The sequence below is a fragment of the Galeopterus variegatus genome, unplaced genomic scaffold (genome assembly GCF_000696425.1).
Source record: "Galeopterus variegatus unplaced genomic scaffold, G_variegatus-3.0.2 Scaffold2334, whole genome shotgun sequence".
Classification (NCBI taxonomy): domain Eukaryota; kingdom Metazoa; phylum Chordata; class Mammalia; order Dermoptera; family Cynocephalidae; genus Galeopterus; species Galeopterus variegatus.
Window position 1 is genome coordinate 1795 of NW_007728445.1, and position 13818 is coordinate 15612.

The following is a 13818-nucleotide window of genomic DNA, read 5'->3' on the forward strand; positions in this document are numbered from 1 at the left end:
GCTCAATGAATGATCCAGGGACTACTCGAATCTGACACCAGCATACAGAAGCTGCTCAATAAGTGCTTGTGAACTGTACTGCGTTGAGCCCTTTGTTCTGAACTCCATACCTGTTTCTTATTTTGGGGAGTCTACAAAGAAATAATTGGGACCTGGGGGAAAGAGTTTTTGGTATGTTTTAGTGGAGATTAACCCCATCTGGTGGACAATACTTGGCAGAGTCCCAGGTGAACTGGCCACTCACCTGATTCTGAGCCTGTGTGGGCAGAGGAAGTGAATGCTGCCAAGCTGGTCCTGCCTGTAGACCTAAGAGTCAGGTGTGTGCACATCCTACCCCCAAGCTCTTGGATGCCTCTTGCTGCCCAGCCAATCCTTGAGTATCTTGCCAGCCTGACTTAAACACCCCTGCACAGAGTCATGTCATGGCAGAGCCAGGCTTCGCACATCCTACCCCCAAGCTCTTGGATGCCTCTTGCTGCCCAGCCAATCCTTGCGTATCTTGCCAGCCTGACTTAAACACCCCTGCACAGAGTCATGTCATGGCAGAGCCAGGCTTCTGAGCCAGCCAGGCCTGGGTCGAGTCCTGTCTCACCTGGTGGTCTCGCTTCCTAACCTTCCTGCACCATAGCATCCCCATCTGTAAATGGGTAGTAGCTCCCCACAGTGCTCCGGTGAGGATCACACAGAAGTGATGATGCTTCGAAGATTCCTAAAGACATCAAAACATCAGGAATGTTTATTTTTAAGATAAAGCCACCTGGCAGTTCCACATATGGATCTGAGCCCAGCAGAACTGAGTGCATATGTCCATCAAAAAATGTGCGCAAAAATGCTCATGAGGACCTAGCAATCCCTTTTCTGGGTATTTACTCAAAAGATTTGAAATAGTTTATCTAAGAGATGACTGTGCCCCCGTGTTCATTGCAGCACAGTTCACAATAGCCGAGTTATGGCATCGACCTAAGTGTCCATCAGCAGATGAATGAAGAAAGAAAATGGAGCATATATACACAATGGGATACTATTCAGTCTTAACAAAGAAGGAAACTCTGTCATTTGTGACAACGTGGATGGAATTGGAGAGCATTATGCTAAGTGAAATAAGTCAGGCACAGAAAGACAAATACCGCATGTTCTCACTTATGTATGGAATCTAAGACAATTAAACTCATAGGAGCAGAGAGCAGAATGGTGGTTACAGAGGCTGGGAGCTTGGGGGAATGGGGAGACCATGGTCAAAGGATACAAAACTTGCTAGACAGGAGGAATGTGTTTGTTTCTTTTTTTGAGTTCTATTGCACAGCATGGAGAATACAGTTAATAATGGAGTACTGTACATTTCAAAATTGCTAAGAGTAGATTTCGCATGTTCTCACTTCTGAGCCAGCCAGGCCTGGGTCGAGTCCTGTCTCACCTGGTGGTCTCGCTTCCTAACCTTCCTGCACCATAGCATCCCCATCTGTAAATGGGTAGTAGCTCCCCACAGTGCTCCGGTGAGGATCACACAGAAGTGATGATGCTTCGAAGATTCCTAAAGACATCAAAACATCAGGAATGTTTATTTTTAAGATAAAGCCACCTGGCAGTTCCACATATGGATCTGAGCCCAGCAGAACTGAGTGCATATGTCCATCAAAAAATGTGCGCAAAAATGCTCATGAGGACCTAGCAATCCCTTTTCTGGGTATTTACTCAAAAGATTTGAAATAGTTTATCTAAGAGATGACTGTGCCCCCGTGTTCATTGCAGCACAGTTCACAATAGCCGAGTTATGGCATCGACCTAAGTGTCCATCAGCAGATGAATGAAGAAAGAAAATGGAGCATATATACACAATGGGATACTATTCAGTCTTAACAAAGAAGGAAACTCTGTCATTTGTGACAACGTGGATGGAATTGGAGAGCATTATGCTAAGTGAAATAAGTCAGGCACAGAAAGACAAATACCGCATGTTCTCACTTATGTATGGAATCTAAGACAATTAAACTCATAGGAGCAGAGAGCAGAATGGTGGTTACAGAGGCTGGGAGCTTGGGGGAATGGGGAGACCATGGTCAAAGGATACAAAACTTGTTAGACAGGAGGAATGTGTTTGTTTCTTTTTTTGAGTTCTATTGCACAGCATGGAGAATATAGTTAATAATGGAGTACTGTACATTTCAAAATTGCTAAGAGTAGATTTCGCATGTTCTCACTACAAGAAATGTTGAGTATCTGAGGTGGTGGATATGTTAACTAGCTTGATTTAATTATTCCACATCGTATTCATAAATTATAACATCACTTTATACTGCATAAATGTATACAATTATAGATGGTCAATTTGCAATAAAAAATGTTCATGGGCAGAGTTATCCATTATAGCCCCAAATTGGAGTGTTCACCTACAGTAGACTGAATGAATCATATGTGGTATAGTGATCTAGTGGAATACTATACAGCCCCGAAAAAACCCAATGGCAGTATCCAACAATGTGGAGGAATCTAACAAAAATCACGTTGAACACATGGAAGCCACACATAAAAGAGGGTGTGCCATATGAGGCCACGTATTGAACATTCACAGTTGAAGAACAGGCTAAATTAATCCTTGATGACAATGTCAGAAGGTGGTTTCCTTGGGGGAAAGGTACCCACTGGGAGGGGCATAAGGGCACTTTCTGGGGGGCAGGAAATGAACTATAGTTCCTCCTGGGTGGCGGTTCCATGGGTGCGTGTGTGTATAAAACTTCACCAAGCTGTACCCTTGGAGAGCTGTTCTATACGTGTTATACTTACAGAAAATAAAAACTAGAAGGTGAAGAGAATGTCACATGCAATATGTAGTAAAGTTTTGTGACAAACAGCACTGGGGATTAGGCACAAAATGTTGGGTAGTCCAAAAACATTTAATAATCAGAAAGAGGGAGGGTGGGGAAGATAGGGGCCAGGAGGGGGCTCTTTTCCCACTGGTAGGGGTGAGGTCGTCAGGTCTTCTGGGCATTCTGCCCAGAGCTGTGTCCTAAGCCCAGCTTCCTGGAATTCTGCTTTTCTTCCAGGTTCATGAACCACCGAGTCCCTGCCCACAAGAGGTACCAGCCCACGGAGTATGAACATGCGGCCAACTGTGCCACCCATGCTGTGAGTCGGCTCTTGGGGGGCTGAGATGGGGACACTTCTAAGTGGGGGCGGGGAAGGCAACCTCTTCACCTGTGGAGAAATTCACCCTATCCTGAGTGGCCTATTCCTCAAATCTTCCATGACCCTCAGAAGAGTGAGTGGGATCTCAAGGGAAGGCCATTGGGGTAAATTGGACGGTGGTGCTAAGCGTGCCTCTCTGTTGTTCTAAGAATCTTCAGTGGCTCCCTAGTACCTAGTATGGCATCAGTCACTCTAGCAAGCTCCCAGCCAGGCCCCAGCCCCTCCGTCGCCCAACTCCCATGGCCACGCTCGTGCCCTCAGTCTCCAGCACTCAAACCACTCGCTGTTTCCCAAACAGAAGCCATGACCACATGCCTTTGCACATGCTGTTCCCTCCACCTGGAATACTTCCATCTCCACCCAGCCTCGCCTGTGCAACCCTTTTCACCTTTTTGGCCTTGCCAAAATATTCCCCCAAAAGCCTTCCTGTCTGCCCAGCTGCTGGGGAGCTCTGAGCTGGTGCCCACCTTCCTTCCCCAGCCGTTGAAGCCCTCACTGCCCTGTATTGTGCCTGGCTGGAACGCACCCGTCCGTCGCCTATTCAATCAGCAAACAGTCCCTGGATACCCTTGATGTACCAGGCACTGCTCCAGGCCCTGGTGATGCAGATGTGAGTTTAAACCGAATCCCTGCTGGGGACTCTTTGGTATCTCAGGACATCGCAGTGTGCCTGGCACAGAGGAGGTGCTCAGACAGTGTGTGTGGAGGTGAATTGAATTCTCAACCTTGCCTCCCTCTCTTAGACCTCAGGGGCTATTATGTGTTTGGCACGAGCCCAGGCCTTCAATGGTGGGCTGCAGGTATAATAAAAGGAGGAGCTGGTGCTGATTTGCACTTAACATAGTGTGTGCCTGGCACCACTCTGGGTCCTAGGTTTACTTTTTCTTAGTCTGTCCCTTTAGAACAGGAACTCTACTGAGTAGAGACTGGTTCTCACTGGTTCACCTCAGAAGCCCCATGCAGTGTCCATAGTAGGGACTCTAAAAATATTTAAGAAAAGATCACATGACTCTGTTCTGCAGAGGAGGAAGCTGAGGCTTGGGTCAGAAGTCTTGCCCAGAGTCACAAGCTGACTCATTGTCACAAGTCTATACCCCAAAGAGCAAAGCTCTAGCAAGAGAAGACCTGCTTTTGAACCCCACTTCATCTTCAGTGGCTCCGAGCCTCAGTTTCCTATCTGCAGAAGGGGTGTCGTAGGAGCCACACCATGGCAAGTGCCCTTACCCCCTGGCACATTCACCCGTGCTTCCGGAGAAAGAGGTGCAGAGAGAGTCACAAGCTGACTCATTGTCACAAGTCTATACCCCAAAGAGCAAAGCTCTAGCAAGAGAAGACCTGCTTTTGAACCCCACTACATCTTCAGTGGCTCCGAGCCTCAGTTTCCTATCTGCAGAAGGGGTGTCGTAGGAGCCACGCCATGGCAAGTGCCCTTACCCCCTGGCACATTCACCCGTGCTTCCGGAGAAAGAGGTGCAGAATCGATTCTGCCGTCATCCCGGGGGGAGCTGTGAGGCTGAGAAGAGACCCCTATCTAGGATCTGCTCTGGGCACTCGTGCTGTGGACACAGCCGTATCCATACTCCAGCTCCAGGAGGAGGGCGGAGCTGGATTGCAGGTGCTGGATGCTCTATGTTAACACATTTATTGGACACACTCTTAGTACCTATGAGCACACAGTGAGGGCAGGGTGATGGCACATGCGTTTTGTATCGTTTCATTCCTGAGGACATGTCCTGGGCTCACAGGTTTGTGGAAGGAATGAATGAGTGAGCGAGTGAGTGAATACTAGGTACTGTAGGTGGTTACAAAATAGCACAAAGCATAATAAGGATCTACAGTCTAATGAGAACTCTGTCCCCAAATGGCAAAGTAGCATGAGATAGTTGCTATTTATTTTTCAAGGTGATATACTAAGATTAACAAAAGTAATTTTTAAACGTTTGTAATTCTGTCCCCTTCATCAACGCTCCTGTCTTATCTGTTGCTATTCAGTCCGCCATGTGCAGACGTACCATGGATGGCCGATGGCTTCTGTTAAGGGACTGTCCTTATGTTGCATGTACGTTGCTGTTGACCCCTCCCCATCCATCACCCGGCCTGGTCCACACCAGGTGTTGGTGAGGCTGGCAGGACACCTCTTTCCTTTTGGAGCTTACTTGGGCTGATTTTGCAGATACTTTTCTGTGAATCCTGGAAGAAGCCCAGTGTTGGGGCTGGATTCCCCACCTACCTACTTCTTTTCTCCATCTCTCCACCCATCCATTCATTCATTCATTTAGTATATATTCATTAAGTGTGTACCACGGGCTGGTAACACTGTGGAGCTCATGTGTGTGGGGGAGTCAATTAACACATAAGTCTATAAATTGTGGGGACTGCCACAGAGAGAAATCATAACGTGCTACGAGAGCAGATAGTGGGAGGGACCTATGTCATTCAGAAGGGACAGAGAAGGTGCTTCTGACCGTGAAGGATGACAAGGAGCCAGCCACCTGAAGAGTGGAGGGAACAGCATGTCCAGGAAGAGGGAACAGCATGTGCAAAGGCCGACGGATAGGAAAGAGTTTGTCACGTTGGAACATCTGGATGAAGGCCAGTAAGGCCAGAGCGTGGTGACCCGGGGGCACAGCAGAGGGATAGTGGGGTGAGGCAAAGTTTCAGGGCTGAGTGGGGCCAAATCATGCACCTGGAAAGGCAGAGGATTTGGGGATTCCATTCTCTACAGCCAACCGTGACAGATCGTCCGCTATTTAAACCCAGTTATGAATTGAATGGTACCCGGGCATCCGTGCTGTTCTGAGCTGGGCTCTGCCTTCAGGGAACTCTGAGTAGGCGAGGTCAGGGACATCGGTGATGATCGTGTGTGGCATGTGGCACATTAGGCTCCTTTGTGTGGTGTCAGAGTGTGGCTGTGGTGTGGGGGAGCCAGCTGCTCTCTGAGAAGTGGTCCTTAACCATTTGGTGCACGGACTATGTTGAGACTCTAATGAATGATCTAGACCTATGCTGTCCAAGTCAGTAGTCCCATGTAGCTATTGAAATTTAAATTTGAACCCATTAAAATGAAAGAAAATAAGATAATTCGATTCCTCAGTAGTACTGGCCACATTTCAAGTGCCTGGTGGCTACCGTCTTGGACAGGGCAGTCTAGGGAAGAGGGAGGGAGGTGTGCTCAGGGATTCTCTGTACTCCCCTGGATGCCACACAAAAGGCTGGGACCCCGCAGCACCTGTCCCCACTCCTACTTCCAGTTCTGGATCATTCCCAGCATCCTCGGCAGCTCCAACCTCTACTTCCTGTCGGACGATGACTGGGAAACCATTTCTGCCTGGATCTACGGCCTTGGCCTCTGTGGGCTCTTTGTGGTGTCCACCATGTTCCACACCGTCTCCTGGAAGAAGAGCCACCTCAGGTACCTCCTGCCCAGCCCGTGGGAGGGGACATGTGGTGGGCGGGGACCAGGGGCAGGGGCCCACTGAGGGATGAGGCAGGACACTGCAGTTGCCTGGGGACATGCTCAGCTGAGCCAGGAGGGGACCAAGCGGGGGGATGTCTCCTGGGTTGTCTTTGGGGGAAGAACACGCCCTGCCTTGCGCAGGCTGGAGTTGAGTCCCGCCTGGGCAAACCACCTCTCTCGCTGGAGCCAGCCCTCCTTGCAGGGCTCTTACGAGGGACCAGCATCATAACAACTCCCCTCTGGGTGCCACCTCAGCTCCAGGCAGAGATGTCCTTCTCTAATCTTTTCAATAATTCTGCAATGTAGGCACTGGAATTCAGATTTTTAAAATTTTGATTTGTTTTTTTTTTAAATGTTGGTAAAATAAACACATCAATATAAAATTTGCTATTTTAACCATTTTTAAGTAGGCAGTTCATTCTGCACACTTAGTGTGAATTAAGCACATTTGCACTGCTGTGCAGCCATCACCACCATCTATTTCTAGAACTTTCTCATCTTGTACACTAAAACACTATGCCTATTAAATACTAACTCCCAATCCCCTCCCTCAATCCCTGGAAACCACCATTTACCTTCTGTCTCTATGAATGTGATGACTCTAGGAATCTCATATAAGGGGAATCACGTAGTATTTGTCGTATTTCTGACTGGCTTATTTCACTTAGCGCAGTGTCACTCGAGGTTCACCCGGGTCGTAGCATGTAGAATCCCTGTTTTATAGATGTTGATACTCAGGATCAGAAGGTGGTGACCTTGCTCAGGGTCGCATAGCTGGTAATGTCCGTGTCAGAGCTGAATCCAGGATTCCAGGCCCTTCGTGAAGCTGGTTCCACTCCCCTTTCCTGTCCCCATCCTTTCCTTTTCTTTGGACCCTTCTTGAACCCCATTGTATGACTTTCCTGTGGCTGCCTTAATGAATTCCCACAAACTGGGTGGCTTAAACAACAGAAATGTATTCTTTCACAGTCCAGGAGGCCAGAAGTCCAAAATCAAGTTGGCAGCAGGGCCGTACTTACCCCAAAGGCTCTAGGGGAGGATCCTTCTTTGTCTCTTCCAGCTTTCAGTGGCTCCTGGGAAACCCTGGCTTGTGGCTACATCACTCTAATCACGGCCTCTGTCTTCACATGGCCTTCCTCCCTGTGTGTCTTTGTGTCCAAACCTCCCTCTCTTTTCTCGTGTAAAGACACCAGTCATTGGCTTTAGGGCCCACCAGCCTGTGGTGTGACTGTGCCAACCTATAGTGTCCTCATCTATGACACGGTGGATGAAAATAATGGTATCTGCTTTATAAGTAGGATTAAAGAGTTAATGCTCATAAAGGACTTAGAACAGTGCTCTGATTATGGCATGTGCTCTCTACTTGATAGCTATTGTTATTGTCTTAATTTCTAAGAAGACATGCAGTTGAACCACACATAGAATCATTGGTCAAGTTTATGGAGGACTGATGTTTGCTAGACAGAATCACAGTTTATATTAGCTATCTATCGCTGCATAACAAAGTACCCTAAAACATAGTGTCTTAAAATAACGAAACATTCATTACCTCTCAAAGCCTCAGAGGGTCAAGAATTCGGGAGCTTAGCCGTATGGCTTCAGTTCAGGGTCTCTCCTGTAGTCAGATGTTGGCTGGGGCTGCCGTGATCTGAAGGCTGGAAGAGGCTGGAGAGTCCACTTCTGGGGTGGCTCCCTCCCATGGCTGGCAAGTTGGTGCAGGATGTTCGGGGGATGCTCAGTTCTTCCCCACATGGACCTCTCCACAGCCACATGGTGCATTGTTTCCTCCAAAGTTAGTGAATCAAAAGAATAAGGCAGAAGCTGTAATATCTTTTATGATCAAGCCTCGGAAATCACACACCATGATGTCTGCAGTATTCTATTGGTTCCATGAGTTTGCCCTATTTATTGTGGGAGGGGCTGTTCAACGGTGTGAGTGCAGGAGGTGGAGTTTGTTGGGTGACATTTTGGGGCACACCAGTCTTCAAGATGGTGTCATAATGAAGATAGCTAACGCTTATTGAACACTTCTTGTTATGCACCATGCTAAGTATTCACTCATTTAATCCTCACAACCCTGTGATCAGGTTTCTGGTGTCCTTTCTATTTTACGGAGGAGGAAACTGAGACTTAGGGAGGGTAAGTAATTTGTGCAAGGTTATGTAGTCCCTAAGTGATGGGGCTGGGATTTGAACCACTAAGCTCTTCGGACATAGAAAGTCAGAACCCAAAGGGTTTTTAGGGGCACATAACTTTGTAGTTTTGCATGTTTTTAAGCCACAGAATTCTTTCTTCATTTGAAATCTTTTGAAAAGCCCAGTATGAAAAATAGAAATGCAGAGTTGCTCTGATTAAAGTAGGGGAGGGGGATGTCAGGTCTTCGCCTAGGGGAGGGTGTGGAAGACCTTCAGGAGGTCTCCCCATACAGCCCCTAGGGTGAGAGGGAGCCTGGTTTGAACACCACTGCTCTGGTCACTTACACATGGGGAGAACGAGGCCTGAGGGGTGATGGCTGGACAGAGGAGAGTCAGCCCCAAACCCAGTCCACTCCCCACCTGTGGGAAGGCGTGTTTGTCCCAGGGCATGGCCCGGGCTCTCTGGTGCTTCCTGCTGCTCAGGGGCCATGACCTCGGCTTCTCTGCCTGCCCTAGGATGGTGGAGCATTGTCTGCACATGTTCGACCGGATGGTCATCTACTTCTTCATCGCAGCCTCCTACGCGCCCTGGTGAGTATCACTGCACCGCCCGGGAGGGGGCTGGCTTCCTTTCTTTTCCTTGTTTGAATTTATTTTTGTATTTGCCTGGGTAATATGTTGACTTGGCATAGAAGAATATGGTGAAAAGACTCCCTCACTTTATTCTCCTTCTGGGAAGCAACTACTTATTACTTTTCTTGCATATCCTTCTGGAGTTATTTTATACATAAAAGAGCAAATATGTATGTATGTATGCACGTATAAATATGTATCTATAAATATATACATATGTGTACACGCATGTACATACATATACACGTGTAATTTATATTTTTAATACTTATACTTTTCTCCTACTTTTTTTTTTTTTTGGCTGCTGGCCAATATGGGGAGAAAAGACTCCCTCACTTTATTCTCCTTCTGGGAAGCAACTACTTATTACTTTTCTTGCATATCCTTCTGGAGTTATTTTATACATAAAAGCAAATATGTATGTATGTATGCACGTATAAATATGTATCTATAAATATATACATATGTGTACACGCATGTACATACATATACACGTGTAATTTATGTTTTTAATACTTATACTTTTCTCCTACTTTTTTTTTTTTTTGGCTGCTGGCCAATATGGGGATCTAAACCCTTGACCTTGGTGTTATCAACACCACACTCTAACCAACTGAACTAACCAGCCAGCCCTCTCCTATTTTTAATACAAAAAGAATACTATAAAACTGTTAGGCATTTTGCTTTGGTTCTCTTGGTAATGTACGTGGGGACATCTTTTCATATTAGTACATTGGCTCTAACCAACTGAACTAACCAGCCAGCCCTCTCCTATTTTTAATACAAAAAGAATACTATAAAACTGTTTGGCATTTTGCTTTGGTTCTCTTGGTAATGTACGTGGGGACATCTTTTCATATTAGTACATTGAAGATTTCCCCACTATCTTTTTTACAGCTGCATAGTATTCCCTTTCCACCCCCTACATATAGCTATTTATAACATTGGTGCATTCCGTTCCCTGGCTATTGCAAACACTGCTGCAGTGAGTGTCTTTGTAAATCATTTAGTATACGTGCATGGATGTATTGGTTAGAATCATATGAAATTGCTGATAGCCAACATTTTTTGACCTGCAGAAATAGCAACCTCACATGTTTGAGCCTTAGTTTTGTGGGACAAATACCTAGGCTTGGACTATCGTGGGTCGCAGTGGGTGGGTGTTAATAATTTGGTTAAGTGTTGTCAAATCACCCGCTACCAAGATTGTTCCAGTTTACACTTCTCCAGAAAGTGACTTAGGGTTTTCAAACTTGATTTAGGAACAAATCCAGGCCATTCTGAAATAAAGAAACACAGATCTTCAAGTCACAGGCTAATAGCCTGGGGAGTCTGCAGAGCCCTTGACCCAGGCCCCTGAGAGAGGAGAAGGACAGTTCCACGCACAGCTGTGGAACATACTCCATGCCCAGGCAGTGCTGGGGGTCAGGTTGCTGAGGCTCTGGTCAGCCAAGGGAAGCCTGTGACAGATCAGTGACAGCACAGCTAGATGGGCCTGTGCACATGCAGCCATGAGAGCTCAAAGGAGGCACTGACCTGGCCCAGGGAGCCTCAGGAGGGCTTCCTGGAGGAGGCGTGCCACTCCCAGCAGTTGCATGTTGGCCTCTGCAGAGTGGGAGCCACGAAACATGTTTGTTGCTACATTTTTGCCTGGGCAATTTCTATTTGTGGCTATCATAAATGTAGTAGTCTCTTTCATTATATCAGCTAATAAATAGGTTTTCTTTGTATATATGAAGGCTGCTCCTTTTTAAAAAATGTCATATTGAGGTGTAACATACTTGGAGAACATGCACAGTCATAAATGTACATCTTGATGAATTTTCTTAAGCTGTAGCCAGCACTCAGGTGAAGAAACAGAACATGACCAGCCCCGGAAGCCCCCCTCACACCCCGCATCTGGTCACTGCTTCCCTGAGGGTCATCGCAATCCTGACTTCTGTCACCATGTGATAGTTTTGCCTGATGCTGTACTTTGTATTCCCGGGATCAACGTTCTTTTGCATCTTGCTTTTTTCATGCAATGCTGTGTCTGGTGAGATTCACGGGTCATCACGTGTGGGAGTTGTCTTGTTTACTCTCCTTGCTGTGTAGTATTTGGAGAGAGTATACCATTCTGCTGTTGATAGATGTTTGCATAGTTTCCAAGTTTTGGGTGATTGTAGACAGTGGCCCTCTGTACATTACTGCACGTGTATGGGCACAGACGTGTGCTTCTGTTGGGTCTGTACTAGGAGTGGATGGAAGGGTTTGGAGCAGGACGCTGATGTGTTTTTATTTTGTGGACTGGTGGCTGGCTGCCTGGGGAGCAAGGATGTGCATGCGGAGGCTGGTGCAGGTGCCTGGGGGACATGGTGGGCCGGTTGGGACCTCGACAGTGGCCATGGAGGTTGAGTGGAGGGGATGGATGGATTCAGAAGATATTTCACAGGAAAATCGGAGTAGACTGACTAAAAGTTGGGGGGGGAAGAGAAGGAAGAGAAGGGGAAAGCCAGGGCGTCTGGGGCTGGCTTGTCTCTGGGACACCAGTGACTGTTGGGAGTGGGACAGCCCTGCTGTGGTCTGCCTGGGGAAGTCACCGGATGGGAGCCCTGTGCACAACTGGGCTCCGAGACAGGAGGGGTCACTTCCTTCCTGAAAGCCGGGTGCTTCTGCTTGTCAGATCCCAGGTGGGCTGGCATACGGAGACGTCCAGACTTAAGCATAGATCCTGGGTGAGGGGCTGCAGCTTTAGTGGGTAGATGGGAGGCCATCAGAGGGTGCCCACAGCAGAGGACAAGAGAAGCCAAAAGCCACAGAGGGAGCTCATTCTACGCGGTGGCTTCTCGTTGGCCCCGCCTGTCTCTGGGCCCCACCTGCTGTTGTCAGGAGCTAGGTAACGGCTCCAGTTTCTTTGTGGTTGCTGCTGAGAGAGTAAAGCTAGGTGTGTGCTTAGCTGCAGTGACTCCTTGATATGGATTTCTAGTACAGCCCTCTTACTGTCCGCCCTGCTGATTTAATACCTGAGATTCTGTTCTTTACCCCTGGCTGTGGTTGGCTGGGCATCGCTCTGTGCCAGGCCCTGTGCTGGCATCTGAGGGTATCTTCACAGACAAAAGCACCAGCTCCCTCTCTTTGTAGGACTTGCCATCTAACAGGGAATGCCAACATTGACAGTCCCAATGCTCACAGAGTAAATGAATGACAATCTTGGTCAGTGCCAGGGAGCGGATCCCAAGGTGGTTTGAAAACTGAACAGGGGGACGAGTCAGCAAGACTTGGGGATCAGTTGGATGTGGGGGATGAGAGAGGTAGACACAGGAGCTTGGAGGGTGACTGGTTTTCTGGTTGGCCACCTGGGTGCATGGCGAGAGGGCAACATGGGACCACGTGGTGTAGAATTATTTGGTGGTTGTTTTTCTTTGTATTACTCTGGTTTTCAAGCTGTTTTCTGCAGAGCCCTGGGGTTTCCCCAGAGGACCACGGAGCCAGGGGGAGCTTGAAAGACTCTGGGCTTCCTTGTCCCCACCTCAACCAGAAAAACCCACTTAGTTGTTTGTTTTTGTTTTTACAGGTTGAGCTTACATATAAAATTCCTGCATGAAATATTTTATTTAAAGAAAGGGTGTTGTGGGACTGAAAGAAGGTTGAAAGGTGTAGTGTAGTAAAGAGAATAAATTGTAGAGTCAGAGAGCACCAAGTCTGGTCCCCATCAGCCTCTTCCTAGCCATGTGCCCTCGGGCAAGTGTCTGTGTCTCTCGGAGCCTCAGTTTCCTGGCCTGTAAAATGGAGACAGTGAGCTGTAGTGAGGAGAAATGACACACACACATCATTCACGTGATTAATAAGCAGGATTGTGTCCTGAATAAAAGAAAAAGTGGCAGAATCAAGTGTGATGCAGGAACTTCCTTCCCTGGTGCCTGAGAAAACAAACACGATATAGTTCTAAATATTGAGGAGGGCAAAAGAAAAGTCACTGTGAGCGGCTGGACAAGGAAAAAGACACAGCCCAATGCCATGATTCCAGAAAGAGTCAGAAAGTTCTGGGGCCGGCCCGGTGGCACACTGTAGCAGTGCGCCGCTTGGGAGCGTGGCGGCGCTCCCGCTGAGGGTTCGGATCCCACATACAGACCGGTTCCCGCTCACTGGCTGAGCGAGGTGTGGGCGCAACACTGAGGGTTGCGATCCCGTTGCCGGTCCCGGTCTGGTACGGGCGCGACACTGAGGGTTGCGATCCGTTGCCGGACACGAAAAAAAGACAAAAAGGAAAAGAAAAAAAAACCAAAAAAAACAAAAGAAAGTTCTGGAGCAGAGGGGAGCAGCGTTGATGTGGGTCCTAATCCCACCTCACCCCCCAGCAGCCATCCTGAGTTGTCCTGCCAGTAACCCACAGCTGCGGAATGCGTCACCTGCTCTTTCCTCTCTACTGAC

The 13818-nt window shown here is 47.7% G+C and overlaps 1 protein-coding gene across 3 annotated transcripts in view; it reads left to right on the forward strand.

The window, feature by feature from the left end:
* The first annotated feature begins 3039 nt into the window (after window positions 1-3039).
* MMD2 (monocyte to macrophage differentiation-associated 2) overlaps window positions 3040-13818 on the forward strand; it is a 32637-nt gene continuing 21858 nt past the window's right edge. The window contains exons 1-4 of one of the 3 annotated variants that reach the window (XM_008581355.1): window positions 3043-3123; window positions 3664-3793; window positions 6452-6595; window positions 9292-9366. In XM_008581355.1, the coding sequence (XP_008579577.1) occupies window positions 3756-3793; window positions 6452-6595; window positions 9292-9366 (257 nt within the window). In that variant the 5' untranslated portion in view covers window positions 3043-3123; window positions 3664-3755. Of the gene's footprint in view, window positions 3124-3663; window positions 3794-6434; window positions 6596-9291; window positions 9367-13818 lie in introns of all 3 variants that reach the window. The other 2 variants (XM_008581357.1, XM_008581354.1) reach the window with 2 other exon arrangements.